General features: G+C 37.8%; 1 protein-coding gene across 2 annotated transcripts; it reads right to left on the minus strand.

Moving 5' to 3' along the window:
• Positions 1-913: 913 nt before the first annotated feature.
• MAT2B (methionine adenosyltransferase 2B) lies at positions 914-18,507 on the minus strand. 2 transcript variants are annotated; one of them, XM_027841719.1, is made up of 7 exons: positions 18,370-18,507; positions 11,755-11,949; positions 9,520-9,634; positions 9,184-9,336; positions 7,991-8,184; positions 2,949-3,062; positions 914-1,889 (listed from the first exon to the last, which is right to left on the minus strand). In XM_027841719.1, the coding sequence occupies exons 1-7, from the start codon at positions 18,397-18,399 to the stop codon at positions 1,719-1,721; spliced, it is 972 nt and encodes a 323-aa protein (XP_027697520.1). In that variant the 5' UTR covers positions 18,400-18,507; the 3' UTR covers positions 914-1,718. The 2 variants fall into 2 exon arrangements, with proteins under 2 accessions (XP_027697520.1, XP_027697519.1); XM_027841718.1 differs by lacking the exon at positions 18,370-18,507 and adding an exon at positions 16,031-16,205.
• Positions 18,508-20,104: the final 1,597 nt, after the last annotated feature.

A 20,104-nucleotide genomic window follows, 5' to 3' on the forward strand; every position in this document is an offset into this window, starting at 1 on the left:
AATTTAATCTATTGCCAAATCCTGTTGATTCTACCTTTGCAACATCTCTAATATGCCCCCTTCTCTCCTCTGATATTGCCACCATCCTGGTTTAGGCTCTTATCATCTCATACCTGGACCATTGCAATAGCTTTCTGGTTGGTCTCCCAGACTCCTCTTTGTCCACTCTAGTCCATCCTCCACTCATGGACCAAATAGATCTTCCTAAAAAATGAATTTGACCAAGTCACCCACCTATCTCCAGGATAAAAATCTCATTTGGCTTTTAAAGCAAGCCTTGTATAAGCTTGCCTCTTCCTGTTCCCAGTCGTCTTACACCTTACTCCTCTCCACTTAGCAATCCAGTAACAATGGCCTCCTTTGTTATTCACACAAGCTATCCCATCTCCTGACTCGGGTGAATTTTTGATGGCTGTTTCCCATGCCTGGGACTCTCTCCCACTTGATCAACACCTCCTAGCCAGTCTTCCCTGGCTTCCTTCAAGCCTTTGTTGTCCTCCTTAATTTTAGTGCCTTGTCTCTGAAATTATTTCCAATTAATTTTGTATCATGTTTGTATAGAGCATAATGGAGGGATGCTCTAGGATGAGAAGGCAGCTGAGCCTCCACGGTGGCAAACTTGATATGATGGTAGAACCTATATAAGGAACAGGGAACACCAAGTGTTTACCTTGATATCTGCAGTAAAAGAAACATTAAAAATAAACTAGTCCAACATCCTCATTTATTGATGAGGAAACTTAGGCCCAGGGAATTGAGGTGACCAACCCAATGTTAAACAGGTAATAAGAAAATCAGTATTCAAACCCAGTTCTTCTGCCTCCAGATCCAGGGCTACTTTCACTACACCCCACAGTCCTATCAAGAAAATATGGAACCACAGAAGAATGAAAAATCACTGAGCACAAAGAAATTAAGAACTCTCATGCCAGTAATACAGATTTATTGTTGTTCATGACTAGTCAAAAAGCTTACAAGGTTCATTATCAGACTAAAACAATGTTAAAGTACAGCCACAGATTCAAAACATCATTTAGAGACATGGAGTGAAAAAAGACAGTTACAAAAACACACAAAGGAACCCATTCGTATGGGTGCTCACTGTATTTTGCTACAAATGTAGGAAGCATCGAGCTACAGAGGTTTCAAGATACATAACATTCTGAAAATATATCTTAAGCATAAAAACTGCACTCAAGTTGCAAAAATAAGGTTTTACTTTTTTTTAAACATTTGATCTGAGCTCAAAGCAATGAAATAACGAACGCCAATGATTTTCACATCAGTTTAACTCACATTAGAACAATAACCATAAAAATGATTTGTTTTCCTTTTTTGGTGATGAAGAACTGATTAAACTCAGCTGCACAATCTCAGCAGTTGCAGAAGTCAACAGCATGGACAATGCATTGCATCCAAAAGGAAGTCTGCAGTGGACCTGCTTCATCCTGGCCATAAAATATTTTAAGAATCATAATTTACCATTCTCCAACAAGAAGTTAAGCCAGTAGAAACAAAATGATAAAAGGAAAGATAATTATTTCAATCAGGGCTCTTTTGCCACTTAGCTCCTTTAGGTAATAATTTCACTAGTGCAAGAGCAATATCATTTACCTGAAAGATCATTGTCACAACTGAAGAACACTCATACAAAACTATTTCCTTTTTTTCTTTAAAAAGTGCCACATACTGTACTTTGTGTACTAAAAAATTATAACCTAATGAAAGACCGTTTGTCTCCATCTCTTGTCAATGAGAAAAGGCCAAAGTGATTCTTTTATCCCAACTCGAAATGGTGTTCTTTGGCCAATGCCCAGGGTCTCTAATTTGGAGCAGTCGAGTTGAGCATTTCTTGGACGTGGAGCTCCTAAGACTGGGCTGTCAGTGATCTTTTTGGAAAAAAAGAAGAAAAAATTAATGGGCAAAACCCAAGCCTCTTCTCTTTTTCTATAATTTCCTTTTATAACATATGTGCTTGTCTACAAAAGAACATACTGCAATTTATAGTATTTTTAGTAATCTCTGTCACCTAGAAGTTCTAACAAGAACAAATGCAGGTATGTAGAAAGAAAAAAATGGTAAACTTTATCCCTAAAAGTATAAACTACTAGCACAGAATCACAAATTTAAAAGTGGAAGGGGTCAGAAAACAGGGGTTCAAATCCCTGACGGTTGTTAGTTATATTGGCATGGACAAGTCACCCTGGTTCTCAGTTCCCTCAACTGTAAATAAATTTAGCAGTCTGGGGTCCCTTTCAGCTCTAATCTATGAGATCCTATAATCCCATTAACTCAACCCAAAGTTTATATCTGGTCATTGCTAGCTGAGTAGAAGGCTTCTTTGAGGAATTCTAGGAACAAGGGCACACAAAATTAGAACCAAGTTCTTATGAGTTATATTTCTTTAGACTACATAAAATAGCTCAAAATAAAAATTCACCTTCTCCTTTTCCAAAACACTATCCTTTTGACACCCACCTTCCTATAAACAACCCAAGTGTTTTACCTCTCCAAAATTATCCTCTATTTTGTATGTATCTGTATGTATATATGTTGTCTCCCCTAGATAAATTATAAGCTCCTCAAGTGCAGGAACTGTTTCTCTTTTGTCCTGGTACTCCCAGTACCTAGCATTATTCCCTGGATTATAGGAGGTGCTTAAAAATTTGCTGATTGATTAAAAGGTTGAAAAAAATAAATTCACAGGTGAGGAAACTTAGGTCCAGAAAGGTCAGTGAGGCACTAAGTATAACTTAGTTATCTGAATCTGAACTCAGGTCCTCTGCCTCCAAACCCACTGCCCTATCACTCTACCAACACTAGGAAATAAAGCTTTGTATACATATGTTGCACTTAGCTTATTCATTCAAGTTAAATTACACTTTGCAATCACAGACTTGACCTTTAAGGAAGGCAATTTTTTTTTCTTCTGCATACTATATACTTACAGGTCTTAAGTGACTATTAGGAAGGTTAAAGGCATCTGCAATAGCACATGCCATTTCATATTTGGTCATTTGTTCATTGCCAGACCAATGGAAGGTGCCTTTGATTGTAGGATCCTAGGAATAAAGGAAGGGAACACAAAATAAGAACCAACCAAATGTGATATTTACTTGGGCTACATAAAATAGTCCAGATATAAAAGTTTACTATCTTTTTCTTCAATAGTATTATTTCCATAACAACTTTTCTACAAATAAGACTTATTAAGTAAAAACATTTTATGTATGTGCTATTTTTTTTCTAACACTGTTTTTATAAAACAATATAAATGACTGTCCCTGTAAGCTACCCAAATTCATTCACTTAACTAGGAATTCTAAAAAACTTAACTTCAAAATTTATGGGAATGCAACTTAATTTAAATAATACCAAATTTTTCTATGAGATCCATGGTCTACCCTATAGGTACAATGGTAGGCACTGAGGATACAAATATAAAAATGAAAATAATCCCTACCCTCAAGGCACTTTCATTCCTGTAAAACGAACTCAATTTAATATAGATCCAGTGGAGGACTGTAAAACTGTAATCCCAAGGTCAGCCTAGTCTAAATTCAGAGAGACTCATCATGAGACTGATCACAATAATGAGTTGTTTTGACAAGATGACTTTCATATCTGCATATCCAGTCCTCATCTCTTTTCTGAGTGCCAGTACTGTATCTCCATATGCCTATGGGACAGATTTATCTGAATATCCCATAAATATCTCAAATTCAAGATACCTAAAAAAACTTCTTATCCCTTTCTCTAAACCTACCCTTAACTTCTCTGTTTCTATTAAGGGTACTACCATTCTTCTAGTCATCCAGATTCACAAAGCAGGAGTCTTCCTTTAGTCATCTGCCTATATCCAAACAGTTGCTAAGTCTTAATGATTCTAATTTCTCAACACCTCAAACATTTGTCTCATTCTCTCCATAATTACCCTAGTTCAACCTCTTGTTGCTTCTTGCCCAGACTATTTTAATAACCTCTTAATTGCTCTTCCTGCATCCAATCTCTCCCTTTCCTAGCTTCATCTATCTCCTACTCAACTGCCAAAATGATTTTTCTGTGAGATAATTTACCCCATTCTACCCCTCCCTTCCCCCTTCTCCCAGGGCATTCCTCTTTCTCATTCCCCTTAATTTTATCTTTGTGGATCTCATCCCATCATAGTCAACTTACACTTATGCCCCGTCTATGTATATTCCTTCTAGCCCTAATAAAAATAATGTTCTTCGGAGTTTAAAGTATCATCTTCCCATGTTGGAATATACAGTTCAACCTTATTGATATCCTTATGATTTCTTTCCTGTTTATATTTTTATGCTTCTCTTGAGTGTTGTACTTGAAAGTTAAATTTTATATTCAGTTTTGGCCTGTTCATCAAGAATGCTTGAAAGTCCTCTCATTAAGTATCCATTTTTCCCCATGAAAGATTATACTCAGTTTTGCTGGGTAGGAGATTCCTTTTTTTTTTTTTTTTTTTTTGGTGAGGGCAAGTGCAGTTAAGTGACTTGCCCAGAGTCAACAGTTAATGAGTGCTGTGTCTGAGGCCGGATTTGAACTTAGGTCCTCCTGACTCCAGGATCGATGATTTATCCACTGTTCTGGGTAGGAGATTCTTGATTGTAATCCTAGATCCTTTGCCTTCCAGAATACCATATTCCAAGCCTTCTGATCCTTTTAATGTAGAAGCTGCTAAATCATGTGTTTTACTGACTACAGCTCCATGATATTTGAACTGTTTCTTTTTGGTTGCTTGCCATATTATCTCCTTGATCTCCAGGAGCTCTGGAATTTGGCTACAATATTCCAGAGAATTTTCATTTTGGGATTTCTTTCAAAAAGTGATCAGTGGGTTCTTTCAATTTCTATTTTACCCTCTGATTCTAGAATATCAGGACAGTTTTCCTTGATAATTTCTTGAAAGATCTCTCCTGAATCTATTTTCCAGGTCAGTTGTTTTTCTAATGAGATAGTTCACATTTTCTTGTTTTTCAGTCTTTTGATTTTATTCGATTGTTTCTTTGATGTCTCATGGAGTCATTAGCTTCCACTTGCCTGATTCTAAATTTTAAGGAATTATTGTCTTCAGTGAGCTTTTGCACTTCCTTTTCTATTTAGCCAATTCTACTTTTTAAGGAGTTCTTTTCTTCATTGAATTTTTTTAATATCTTTTCCCATTAGGCCAATTCTGCTTTTTAAGGAGTTCTCTTCAGTGGATTTTTGTGCCTCTTTACCACTTGGTTTAGTCTGTCTTTTAAAGTGTTATTTTCTTGTCTTTTTTTTTTGTGCCTCCCTTTATCAAGCTGTTGAGTCTTTTTTTCATGATTTTCTTACATCACTCTCATTTCTCTTTCCAATTTTTCTTCTTCCTCTGTAACTTTATTTTTTAAAATCCTTTTTGAGTTTTTCCATGGCCTGAGACTAATTCCTTTTTTTTTTTTGAGGCTTTGGAAATAGCAGTTTCCACTTTGTTGTTTTCTTCTGAGTTTGTGTTTTGAACTTCCCTGTCACCACGGTACCTTTTTATAGTTAGGATCTTTTTCTACTGTTTGCTCATTTTCCAGCCCATTTCTTGACTTTTTATTCCATGCTAAAGTGGGGTTCTGCTTCTGAGGTGGAGGCACTGTCCCAAGTTTCAGTTTTCCTGCTGTTACTTTCAGAGCTGGTTCTTGGAGAGGGAAGAAGGGTCTGTGAATTTTCAGTTCAAATTCAAGGTGGTATGATCTAAGAAAAGGTGAGATCACTGCTCTCTTGGCCTGTGCTCTAGTCCAGTACTTCTTAAATTGTGGTTTGCAACCCCATGGGGTTGCAAAAAATTTGGCAACAGTAAAAGGTTTCTGAACACTCAATAACCAAAAATTAATTAAAAATCAAATGTGTAATGAATCAAAGGTGTTTATGGCAGCACTTGCCCATGCTGCATCATGCAACTTCACTGCAGCCTTGGTTTTTTGAACACATAGCATGCACACTTTGAACTGCACTTGCTGTCATGCCTTATGAATGCTGCCAAATGTGAAAAGAGGTCATGAGTGGAAAAAGTTTAAGAAGCTCTGCTCTAGTCTATTAACTCAAACACAAGCACTACTTCTCACCCTGAAACTTTGACCAGGGTTCCCTGCTCCAGCTAGCGCTCCTCATCCTGGGACTGTGACCCGAAACCACATATGGACAATGCAACAGAGTCCTGTTCTCAGTGCCAGTGAAGTGTCCACTTGTCCACTGTAATCTCCCTCTGACCAGCTGTCTCACCTTCCCCCTCACCCCCTTACAATCTGTGAGCTAAGAGCTCCAGAAGCCACCATGGTCAATTCAGTTGCCCCAAGGCCTACTGCTGGCTTGCAATGGTGAGACCTGCACCAAACTGCATTCCACTCTCACCCCAGTAAGACAGACCTTTCCAGTTGTCCTGGGCTGGAAAATTGTTTCACCCTGTTCTTTTGTTGGTTTTGCTGTTCCAGAACATTGAGGTGCTATTTTAACATCGTTTGGAATGGAATTTAGGAGAGCTCAAATGAGTCATTACTGTGCCATATTAACTTCTCCCCCCTCACAAAAAATGATTTTTCTAAAGTACAGGTCAGACTAGGTCATTCCCCTACTCAAGAAATTTCTGTGGATATTCTAGGATAAAATACAAACTCCTTTATCTGAGTATCTGACATCTAATCTCCTTCACAATCTAGATCCAGTTTATCTTTCTAAACGGGTTACACATTATTCTCCTCATGTACTCTATACTGTAGTCAAATCGGTCTGATTTCTGTTCCCCACATACTATGGTCCATTCCTTGTCTCCATACTTTTGCACATACCACCATTCCCTTCAATCCCCCCTCCCCATTTCCCCACCACTCATATGGCTAGAATGTTCTCTCTCTCTCTCTCCCCTCATCTTCACTTCCTAGAGCCCCCAGCTTCCTTCAAGGCTCAATTCAAATACAACCTTTTTAAAGATGTACTTTGGGATTTCCCCAGATTTTAGCATCTTATTTCCCTCCCTAATCACTTTTTATTTATTTGTATATAGTCTATATTTATTTGACTGTAAACCCACTATGATATAAACTTTACACATTCCCAGAGTAAAATATTAGCTCTAAAAGGCAGATAATGTCTGGAATTTGTCATTATATTACCCGTGCCTGACACATAGTAGGCACTTAATAAATGCTTATTTGCAAGCTATAGAGAAATTGTGATTTGTGTTAGTGGAGGGAGAACTCAACAAAACTACAGATCCTCAAAAATTTCTTACACAAATGACTTATCGAATTATATAAAGTTGATTTAAAGCAACTCAAAAAACAAACTGGGCTGTTGTTGCTTTACCCTTTAGAATACATCTAAACCTTTTCCTTGATATACAGAGACACTAATTCCCCTAAGATCTAGTGTCCATATCTTAAGACACCACTGAGCACAAAACACAGATTTAAAGCTCAAAGTGACCCTGGAGGCCATCAATTCCAACCCCATCATTCTGCAGATGAGGAACTTGAGGCTCAGAGAGGTGAAGTGATATACTCAGGATCACAGAGTAAGGAAGTATACGAGGCAGGATCTGAAACCCAGATCCCGACTCCAGGTCCAGTTCCTAAGCCATTACCTTCATGCTGCTTCTCACCTGTCCAGTACCAAATTAAGTTTTAGGACTAACAACTTAACTGCTGCCATCCAAAGAAAGGCAACTATAAGTTGTATCAATGTTAATTTTTATTTTCACAATAAGAAAAACACAAAGAATGGGCGTTACAGCTAAAAGGCAGAGAAGCATTATGAGAAGAAATGTGAAACTCAAATGCCTAAGAAAATAAAGTATCTGTGGGCAATAAATGTATAACCTGCAAAGGAAACTCTACCCACAATTTTCTAGTTCTAAAAGAAACTGGTCTACTTAAGTTCATTAATATATGAATCCAAGATATGCACAACAGAACACTACACTATCACATGTAGTCCCCAAGCAGTCCCCTTTCCCAAGTCTCACCAGCATCCTCTTCTCTGCCAGCTGCCGGCAAACACTGGCAACATCCTTAACGTTTGTGGGAAACCTCTGCTGCCAGTGGTCCATGTTAGCAGATTTGTTGCTGAACTGGACTTTATCAAACATAATAGTGACAGCACTTTCTTCCAGTTTTTCAACTTCTCCATACAGAACAGGGATTCGCAGGATTGCTGCACCTTTGGGGAAACAATGTTTCAGATTAGCCTTGCTTTTCAAGTTTCTATGTAACATGGTAGTCACAATATTTTAACATCCTCCCATCTATGATAATAACTGCTTAAACAAGTATATTCTGAAGCTTTTCTTCCCTCTTCTAATGCTTATAGGGATATTCTGAAGGTTTTAAAAATGCCTTCCAAAACTGCTGATTGGTGAATCATTCTAATTTTTTTTAAGTATTTATTTTGAGTGCATTTTTCATATGACAAATGTTGTGTTCCTCCAGTGTAAAAAGGTACCCCACAACACGAAGTGAAGAGATACAAAACGACATAAGACAAAGTCCAAGCTCCTAACAAGGCTTACAGTCTAATGGATAAGATATAAATATCTCTAATGCAAGACAGAATGGAAAAGAATAAAAAGTGGTATGAAGTGCTATGTGAGTTCAGAAGAAAGAACAGGTTGATAGAGAGAAAAAGAAGGTATCATGGAGGAAATGACATTTGAGCTAGACATTGAATGATCATTAAGAATTAGACAAGTAGAGATGAGAGGCAAGAAAGCTTAGGGCATGTTCAAGTAGTAGGAATCTAGCACAGTATAAGTGTTTTTAAGAGAATTATAGGTGGTAAGACAAGAAAAGGTATGAATAAATCATGAAGACTAAGATGTCTGAACCTTCCGAAGTTTTATTTCGGAATTTTATTCCTGACATTTTTTTACAGCGAAGTAGTGTTTTGTGCACAAAATATTCATAAAGTTGACTATTCATTAAAAATAAACTATATAAATGTTTTACATGATTGCATATGTATAACTTCTCTCAAATTGCTTGCCTCCTCAACAAGGGGAAAAGGAAGGGAGGGTGGAAGGAACTCAAAATTGTACAAAACGAAGGTTAACAACTGTTTTTACACATAATTGGGAAAAAATATCAAATTAAAAAAATAAACCATATAAAATCTAAGAATGTTTCTCACTACTATTAGATGACTAACAATGCTCTTTCTTACCAACATTGTTTTCCAAGACAGCCCTTTCTCCTTCGAGTTTGGTTTTACCATACAAATTTAGTGGATTTGGAGCGTCCTCTTCAGTATAAGGTGGGTTTGTTCCATCAAACACATAATCTGAGCTAATGTAGATCAGAAACGCTCCAATTCCCGCTGGGGGAAAAAAAACCAACACAATATTAACTGACTACAGAGATAAAAATCCTTTACTAAATTATAAGAGAAAATGTTTTGTTTTGAGTTAAAGTAATATGAAAACAAGTTCTTTAAATATATTCTTAAAATATTAAATCTCAACAATTAATATTTTATAAAGGTTCTATAATGTCAAATTACCTGCTTCCTTTGCTAAATTCCCTGAAGCATCCACATTAAGCTGAGAAGCAGCATCTGGTTGATTCTCTACAACATCTGGCCTTCTTTCTGCTGCACAATGTACTATGACATGGGGCTGCAAGTTAAGCATTCAGGCATTTTTAACAACAACAAAAATGCAGAATAACTACATCTTCCCTACAGTAAATATAGAGAAAATGTTCATTAAAGCAAAATCTTCATCACTACTGAATTAGTAAGTCAGTAATACTATTATTCATTCTTCAAGCGAATAGAGTTAAGGAAATTGTTTTACAACTTCCCAGAAAAGAGCAAATGGCTCAATAGTAATGATGCCACTTTTACAACACCAACTAGTTACATCCATTGCAATATCAATATCTACAGTCCAAAACCAGAAAACTTAATTTCACCTGAGTAAGAATGGGGGGAAATGTACACCATATGCAATATTATGTGACCTGAAAAGATAATAATACGTAAGAATAGGGATTAAAACTGTGATTTCACTAATACAGGGAACTCCCAAGTGAGGACAGATCCTCTACTAATGCAAGTCAGCACCTGCTCTGCAACTTACAGGCTTAGTGAGCTATCTAGAAGTGATTTGTCCAGGGTCACACAATCAGCTTTTGTGAGGGACTTGATCCCAGGTTATTCTGGATATCTGTTTACTATGCCATAATGCCTCATAACTCAGAAAAAAAAATGGGGAGAAACACCAAATTTCCAGCACATCTACTTATAAATTCAAATATTTCCAAAAATTCTTTTTATGAAGAAACCTTTAAGCAAGTTGTTGTTATTATGCACATGTTGTCAGTGCCATGGCCAGCAATTATGGTGAAGCCTAGCATAGCTGTCTGGTTTGGCACTGAGGGAGCAGACAGCAGTGCCCCAGAAACTGAAGAGGAATATGGAGAGAGAAGGAAAAGAGAAGAAGAAGGCAGGACTTTTTGCTACCAATGCCAATAGAGTTAACTAACTTGACAGATTTCTATGTCTTTATGTGATCAGAATTGCTCACAGGGCAAGAATAAGACCCTGGTGAGCCTCTCACATAGAAAATGTACCACTGCACTCTTAAAACAAAAACAATAACCAAAAAAAAAAAATCCCTCCTTGATTATATGTATCATTACCTTTTCAGGTCACATTATGTTGCATACAGTGTACATTTCCCCCATTCTTACTCAAGTGAAACTAAGCTTTCTGGTTCAGGACTACAGACAATGACATAGCATATTTTTGTCTCTTTTCAACCACCCTAAACAACAGGAAGATAGCTGGAGAAGTGGGGGGTTGGGGGGTGAGGGGAGTGCACATGTATGTGAGTATAAGTGTGTCTATGCATACAACCTCTGGTGTCTTACAGAACTACTTAGTCCTGTCCTTTATGATAAAGGATCAGAGTTAGAGTGAGTGCTGCGTCCATAACAAAATGACCTTTCAGAAACAGTTTCAACTGCATTTCAGTAATGATTATTATTCTTAGACTATACTCACAACCTAAGATTGTGTTAGAGTGGATGTAATAGAAATATAGTGCATATAGGCAATAGCATATTATCAGTGAGGACCAGAATACAATAGTAACAAAATAACAAAAGCACATACATGAGTAGAAAAGGAGGTGATCTGGCCATGCCATGAAAGTATGGTAATAGATGGAGTGCTACCACGATATCCACACAACACTGAAAGAACAAAAGGAAGTCCCCAGCATACTGGGCAGATCCTTTATAAAGTAATTATGGAAAAATACAGACATGAATTGCATAGAATCAGAAAGATTAGATGATTTAATACCTACATTAGTAAAGCAAATAATTTTATCTATTTGTTAATCCATTAAATTAATAAAGATGGAAGTAACCTTCAAATTCCTCCTCAAAGTATGCATTTCCTAAAAACTCCAAACACTGCTATCCAAAAATCCAAATACTGGTGATGGGCCCTGTGCTAAGTGACAATACTGATTGATCTCTGAATCCTCTTTGTTTCTTAGGTAGACATACTCATATCTCAACATTTATCCTTTTGCCTCATACTCTTCTTAAATGGTAACTTTTTACACTAAGATCTTTTCTTTGCCATTGACTTCTTAATGCCCTGGTTTCTTTAGGTAACTCCTTGACAACGATTCATTTCCCTATATTCTGAGAAACTTCTAACACTGAAGGTCCTCCGTGAGTTAAAGAAAAAAAAACAAAACAAAAACCTGTTACACCATACCTGAAAATCCTGAATGATATCATGAACTGCATGAGTATCCAAAAGATTGACTTGTTCAAATCTAGGTCGAGCTCTACTGTATCCACAGCCAACTGCATGCCAGTTGTTCTGCTCAAACTCTTTGTACACAGCTCTGCCAAGGAGGCCAGTGGCACCAGTAATCAAAGCACGCCTACTAGGGACATTAACATCCTCCTAAAATGTAAAGGCAAAAAAAGATTTATTTGAATATCACTCTATCATAAGAAATAGCCCTGATATTAAATTGAATTTACTGAACAACTCAAGCACCTAGCAATTTGATATGTTTCAGACCTATAACGTAACTAGTAATTTACAGAACAAAGACCAATGGAACTTATGGCTAATGTCATTAGATTTAAAAGACTTCAAAAAGTCTAATGCACCCCCCCAAAAAAATGATACTGCAAAAGCAATTTAAATTATATACCTCAGTTTTACCTCAAAGATTTAACAAATCAAGTTAATACTGGATAATCTTATTTATATTCACTTATAACATCTGAATGAGACAGCTCATACACACCAATTGTTGTAGTTAGCATACTTTTCAGTGATTTACCAAAAAAAAACCAAACAAAACAACCCAACCATACTTAGATTTAGGCTTATTTATTTTGTAGTCTGATCACATAGTTGGACTTTATTTGGTTAAAATGTTTATGGGGCTTGATATTTTTGATCCTGGATTCTTTCTAATGACCTACTTTTATTCTTAAATTTTCCTTGGCCACCATAATACTTCAGGACCAGATAGGAATATTCTTACATTTACTCCACAATGCCATTCTCCATAGCTGTTAAGCTGAAGGGAGATAATAAGTACATGCTAGCCTTACAAAATGCATACAAAATAAATTTAACCACAACAATACTATTAATCTGTTAAAAATTGTATTAATTGCAATACATTTATCAATAAGTTTTACTTTAATAAATTCTTCAAGACCTTAAATTTAGAAGTACCATATCTCTGGCTAAAAAAACAAAAACAAAAGCAAAAAAATTAGAGCTACTCCAAATACAACCACACATTCAAGAGTGTCAAGATTTTCTTTTCTTTTCTTTTTTTTGGGGGGGCTTTCTAAGTGCACAGGGAGAGGAGGCATGAATATAGAAAGAGCAGGAAAATGGGAGTCAAGAGACCCAGATCTTGGTACTACTGAGTGTACTCAAATCAAAATTTATCTCAATTTTTTTTCATTCATAAAATGAGGAAGTTCAACTAAATACTCTCTCTAAAGGGCCTTATTTTGTGATCCTGTGAATGTTATGAATTTTCAAGGCCCTCACCAGAATTGGGCAAAAGACTAGGAATAATACTTGACGGCAGGGATCGTACGTTATTTATTTTCATATCTCCCTCTTAGCATCATGTAACAAATGTTTATTGAATAAATGTGATGGAACGAGACAGAAACAGTCCAGGCCTTATCCTAATTTCAAATCTCTTTTTCAGTCTTCTACCAGGTCAAGTGACTTGTGAAGCCAAGACTTTTGTCTTTGTTTCTTCTTTAATGAAAAATTAATGTATGTACATGGAATCTGATGAACCAGATTCAGATAAAAGATGAATACTGTTTTAAGCTTAACATCCTCCTTCACTCTAACAAGGCAAATGAAATTATGTTTGTTACTGGTTGATACTCAACACTGTCATGACCTTCAGGAAAGTTTATGACTTCTCACTTAGAAAAACCAAAATTTTGATCACAGCTTCATAGCTGCCTAAAGTTAACATATTCATCTACAAACATATACTTTCATAAGTAGAAAATAAACCATTTCTTCTCAAACTGATATTAAAATGAAATAAAATTCAGAGAAAACATTTTAAAATGCACTAAAATTTGCTGTTCAAGAATTTTACCTATTATATTCCAAGTGTGTAAACTACAATTTTGTGAGATTAAGATTTTGTTTCAGAAAATGAAAACATCTTCCAAGTCTGACTTTCCACATAAAAATCCAGTTTGATGCTAATCTTAAAAATATTTCATTGAAAAATACTTTAGACAATCACTCTATAAATTGTTCTGAATGTGAATATACAAATGCCAACTACTATATAGCATCACCAAAAAGTACAGTAGGATAAATGCCTCAAACTTATATATCCGCAAAAGAGGAAAATTTTTTTGGCTTACGAAGTACTCATAGAGGGTCTCCAGTATTTTAGTGAAGGAATTACACACACATACACACACACACACACACACACACGTATGGATGTTTTATCCTTGAAAAATAAAGTCCCTGTGAGTTTAAAGAAACACAGAGCCATGTCTCTTAAATGTTAATTTAGGAAGTAAGTAAATAACTCAGGACAGTTAAAATAAACAACATCATGACTTATTTAGCAAGTCTATAGTTTGTGGTGGTTAAAGACTTTCATTTCTGGGTTTGGGGCTGAGGAGAGTTCAGTTTCTACATTGTCAGATCTAGGAATCCTATGTCCTGACCCATCTTCCTTCTCCCCTCACTCCCTCTCCTCATATATAATGATACCAACATAAATACTTCTGGAATCGAATTCTTTATATATGTGCACACGTGTGTATATATATATGCATGTGTGCACAACATACATGTGTTGTGTGTGCATGCACATGCATGTATATATGGGTGTGTGTGCACATGTGTTTACATATACATATATATGAATTTTGTTCTGAGAATCTTTCCATTCCGTTCCTACTTTCCACTCTGAATTTATTTTTACTAGAAAAGTTGAACATTTCTAAAGTAATTACAGATTTGTTTTCTATTTTAATGGTAAAAAGGTAAATACTATAACCATATTTTTTGTGGATTTTTAAACGTCAAAGGAAATTACACATGATGGGAAAACATCTAGGGGCTCCAATCTTCACCTCAGAATCACAAATTCATGGAAGTATATTTTTATGACATGTTTTAGATTCATTATCTCATTTAAGCCCTAGGAAGGCAGATTTCATTATGTACACATTATCTATCAGAGAACAGAGGCTCAGTAAGATTAAATGACCTGCCCAAAATCACAGAGCTAAGTGATGTGAGTGAACTACTGAATGTTAACATATTTTTTCTGCTTCATATTATTTAACATAATGGGGCAACATCTTTTTCTTGTTTGTCTATACCTGTAACTTCATTAGCATAAGAGAACTCTCAGATCACCAGCTGGTCTGCAACTTCCACATAAGAGACTAAGTAGTTAAATTACTTGTCCAGGGTCACAGTCAGTATATGTCACCACCAAGACTAGAACCAAGACTGTCTATCCACTACACCCTATTGTTTCTAAGAAGAATATATCATTAATGACAAGTCCTCACAATTCATGATACTAAGAAAATACTCATTCTCAAGAGCTTATTTTAATTCAGTAACTATGTACTGCTCCCTTATCATAAGCCTACCACTAAGGCTACCATAAAAACCACTATCGACCCATTTTTAGAAATTTATGGTTCACTCAGGAAAAGATTCTCATAGGATAAAATTCATATACATAAACACATACATGTGCATATACACCCATATACACATACATGTGCGTACATACACAGGGATGTTGTGCACGCATACATATATACACATGTGAGCGCACATATAAAGAATTCTATTCCAGAAGTATTTATGATGGCATCATTATATATGAGGGGAGGGAGTGAGGGGAGAAGGAAGATGCGTGAGGACATAGGATTCCTAGATCTGACAATGTAGAAACTGAACTCTCCTCAGCCCCAAGCCCAGAAATGAAGGTCTTTAACCACCACAAACAACGTGCTCCGAGACACCCCGCCCCCAGCACCCCCCCCCCCCCCCCGGGGGCCCCCCCGCCCCCCCGGGCCGGACCCCCCCCCCCCCCCCCCCCCCCCCCCCCCCGCCTGGGGGACCTCAGAGCTCTAAGCGGAAGGAACCCGGGCCTGACAAGCCCCGCCCATCGCGTTCTGTTGACCAGAAAGCTGCTTTTTCTGACCACGAAGTTCCAGGAAAATCAGCAAAGAAAAGAGAAAAGAAGTGAAATCACAGCCGAGGCAAGGCTGAAGCCTCCAACAGGAAACACAAACTCTTCCTGGGACCAGGGAAGCAAAACCGAGGCCTCCGCGGCGGAAAGCGCCTTCGGGAAACAAGAGTCCGGCGCTTCCCAGGCTTTGCCCGCCCCAGCGTCTCCTGGCTTCGGCCCCCCGGGCTCGGAAGCTGCCGAGCGGGGAAAGACGCAGGCAGCTCGGCTGCCCTGGGGGAGAAGAGGGCCGACTCCGCTCACCTCCACCAGCTGGCAGCTCCCGGGGACAAAGTGGATGGTCAGCTCCTTCTCCCGCCCCACCATCCCCACAGCCGTGGCGGCGCAGCCTGCCTTCGACCTGAGCCCGAGCCCCGGTTTCGGGTCCGCAGCCACCAGCGTCAGGAACACCTCCCACTAGGTTCAGGCTCAGGCCCAGCCCCTTGGCGAGGTCCCTTCCGGCTTCCGCCGCCACAAACACGCACGCCGATTGGCCACACCTCCCTCCCGGTCGGGGTGGCTGATTGGTCAATTTCTTCTCGAGTCAGAAATGCTGATTGGCTATGCTCACGCTCCCTCTCGGAGTCTTTTAAAGGGACAAACGTATCATAGGGCAGAGTTCTAAACAAGTCTAGACTGTCACAGGAACTGGATAAGGATTTATCTACTTTTGCCAACGAATAGACAATAAGACCCAGGAGGATAGAGAATAGCACTAAAACCAGAGAAAAGTGATTTAAGATTCAAAAAACCTGTTAGAATCTGCCTGCCACTTCTTAGCTGTGTGATATTGGACACATCGTCACTTACATCAGATTTAGAGCTGGAGGCCAATGCAGCCGCCTAATTTTACAAATGAGACTGAGACTCAGAGAAGTTGTGTGATTTGGCCGAAGTCACATGAGTAAATGGTAATGGAATTCAAAATCAGGTCCTGTGACTCCAAGCATTCTTAACACTGTATCAAGCAAGAAAACTGACATTCTATTTTCTAAAAATCTTTTCCAGCTCTAAATCCTGTATCTGACTTCTTCACTCACATTATCAGGAGCCTTTAGCCCATAGGTTCACTGCCCCTTTTCTGCACCTAGTAAACACTGCTTCTTCAGGACAATCCTCAAATAACTAGGTCTCCAATCTCTCAAATCAAGTCAGGGAATGACCTTGTTTGCTGCCTTGCCATTCTATATTAAGTCAGAGCCCTGAAAATCTTAGATTCCAGGTAGATGGGAAAAACTAAAAAGGTTTGGCCTATTGGAAAGTCCCTTCCACAGCCATCTCTATTACTGGTGGACAAAGGTCATCGTGTACTCTGTGCGAGGGAGAGAGTACATCATGGGTTTGACTTATCAGACCCTGTCCTAGACATGTAACAGTATCTAATGTTCTTCCAAGTACAGTAGATAACATTACCTAAACAGCAGGGGAAAACCATGTTCCTGAGAAGAGCAGAAAACTAAAGAAAGATGTTGGTTTCCTAATTGTCATCTGCCATCATATAAAGCAACTCAAGACTAAATACAATGCTTTGAAAAGACCTCCATTTTTCAGAGTCCAGGTACTTCTCTTCCATTCTTCCCCAGCCCTTCTTCCCCCACCCTTCAACCTCTCAATGCATTCAAAAGTGGCATGAATCCCTTGTTTAATAGGGACAGAGTCTGGTACAAAAGACCAACCAAAACAATTGTAGATCTTATGGTGTAAATCTGAGTATGTTGGTGTTTCAGATCACACTAAGTGTCCTTAAATTACAAACATAAATCTACAGGTAGTAAGTTAATCAGGGGGAAAAAAACAAAATAAAACAAACAAACAAAAAAAACCTGGATACTATTCTTGGATGGTTTTGTTTAAAGTTAAAAGAGATTCTGATGTAACAAATCATGAACTAAGAAAACAACAAAAAACATCCTATTCTGCCCAATGGAGGGACTCCGGGTAAGATGTAGTATGGCAGTTTCCCTGTCTTATATAAGGGGGGGGGAGGGGAAGAGCCCTATTACAGTAATAGCAACTCACCTGACCTATATTTGAACACCAGTATTTGGCTACCTGTCACAATGGCTTGGTTTTTATTCCTAGGCTATTATGAGTAGAAAACACATCCTTGGTGATACTAGGAGAATAAATGTAAATCCAATCAGTAGGTAACATGTATGTCACAACTTAGTCTGTAAATTTAAATTAAGTAGGGTGGGGAATACACACACATACAATACTGACAAAATCTCTTCATATAGCAAAACAAAGAAAAACAGGAGCAGGGAACCATAGATGGAATCCCTAAGTAATCTGGGACAAGGTAGTGGGGGAGAACGTTTTAAGTGCTAGCAAATGAAAATCGTACTACATTTGGCATTGTGTACATGTCAGCTCCTTAAACTGTCTTTTAACTGAATGCTGTGATCCCCTGAATCAAAGCCTTTGCCCCACCCCCATTTTCAATGTTGAACAAACTTTTACATCTAAATGGTACACTCAAGCTAACTTTGTAAGTTTGTTACATACTAGTTCTATTTTTCTCATTGAGATTCAGTTTCAAAGCATTAACAGGTCATATTCCCAAACTAAAGCATTTTAATTCTTGAATGTCCAACCCTTACCTGTTCCATTTCCACCAGCATTTCAGGCATAATTCTTATTTCAGGAAATAGATTTAGAGATTGCCCTAACCCCCCAGGCAAAGTCCAGGGCTAGCCGTTTCTTTGTCTACTTCAGCCAGGAAACAACACTTGCACTGGAAGAGGGAGGCTTTTTCACTTGACCTTTTTTCAATTAGCATTTTGATTCTAGTCTCTGGGTCACGTGCCGTTTTCCACATTCTAGTAAGCTGGCAGCTGATTCCTTCTGGCAGCCTTGAAAATGCCCAATGAGAAGTTACAGGCTTAATTTTGACTTAAATAGAGTGCAATAGCAAGTCATTATGTATGTCTAAGTGATTTAAGGTAAAACCTTGCTGGTAACTTGTGGCAATTGTCCTTTTGTAAGAAATACTAAGTAGGCAGTTAGGAAACAGCCAACCATGCACTTGATTAACCTCCTTAATCTTGGTCTGGAGGGTAATAGGAGCAATGGGTGAAAGTTGCAAAGTGGCAAATGTTATTTTGTAAAGAAAACTCCACAAATGTTTAAGCTATACCAAAGTAGAAAGGAATGGCTAAGGAGGGAGTGGATGTCTACCCCACACTTACCTCCCACCAAATCCCTTCAAACAAAAGCTGTAACACTTTTCAGACATGTTGTAGAGGAAATTCATGTTTCCAGTTGGGCTCTGAAGCCTCAACTCATTATTTGAATCTGTTTTTTCTCCATCAGTGGCAAGGATACAGTCAAACAGAACTGTTATCGCTGACATTTCCTGACCTTATGTGTTTGAAAAAACAAAAGTTGTTTTTAAGTCTGGGTGAGTGGAGTGTTCTAAACCTTGAATTCGTACTAATGAGTAAAAGTAAAGAGGACACACACACATCTATATACACATCTCTCTTTACCATTAGTACAAATTCATATACATATGTGTATATACATATACATATATATATATTTAGACACACATATTCTTACAAGATGCCAAGTTTTGTAGCATGTGTGTGTGTGTGTGTGTGTGTGTGTGTATGTATGTGTTCTGAGAAGGGATTGATAGGCCTCATCAGACTGCCAAAAGGGTCTGAGACACAAAAAAGCATAAAGGACCCCTGTGTCTAAGTTTGAGAGTTATCATTCTAACCAATACTATGAAATGTTTATTTCTATAAATGCCAAGATATAAGGAAGAGATGCTACTTATTTCATAAATAGGATCGTTTAATTCCAAGATTTTAAGAAATCACATCCTAACACTACATTAGATGTAGATTCTATTCTATTTCCTTCTACGACCAGGGCAGAGCCACCTGCCTTGTGTACCTCCCTTATAACTCAACTGTCTCTTAAATACTGTTACACATTTCAGCTTTTCAGAAATATTTCTACATGTTTGGAAAGCTGCTATTCCTGTTCAGTTGCTTTTCCTGAACTAGCTAGAAATGGCAATATTGGCTTAAAAACAAAACATAAGATCCATCAACCTCAGAGAAATGAACGAGAGAGAGCAGGCTGGATTGCACTTGGAAAATTCATAGCATTTTCAATGACTTTAAGCATCAACCAGAAACAAAAACCCATCATTTTTTTTTTTAAACCACCAGTGCTTTTCTGATGGTACTATATAGCAATGAATCTTGGATTAACCACAATGCTATGGAATCAAAATTGAAGGTCTCTCAAATGATTGGCATCAATTGCAGCACATTACAAATAATGTTATGTATGGAGTAACATAAAATATATCAGATATGT

Source organism: Vombatus ursinus, unplaced genomic scaffold (genome assembly GCF_900497805.2).
Source record: "Vombatus ursinus unplaced genomic scaffold, bare-nosed wombat genome assembly UNPS02014863.1, whole genome shotgun sequence".
In the NCBI taxonomy this organism is placed as follows: domain Eukaryota; kingdom Metazoa; phylum Chordata; class Mammalia; order Diprotodontia; family Vombatidae; genus Vombatus; species Vombatus ursinus.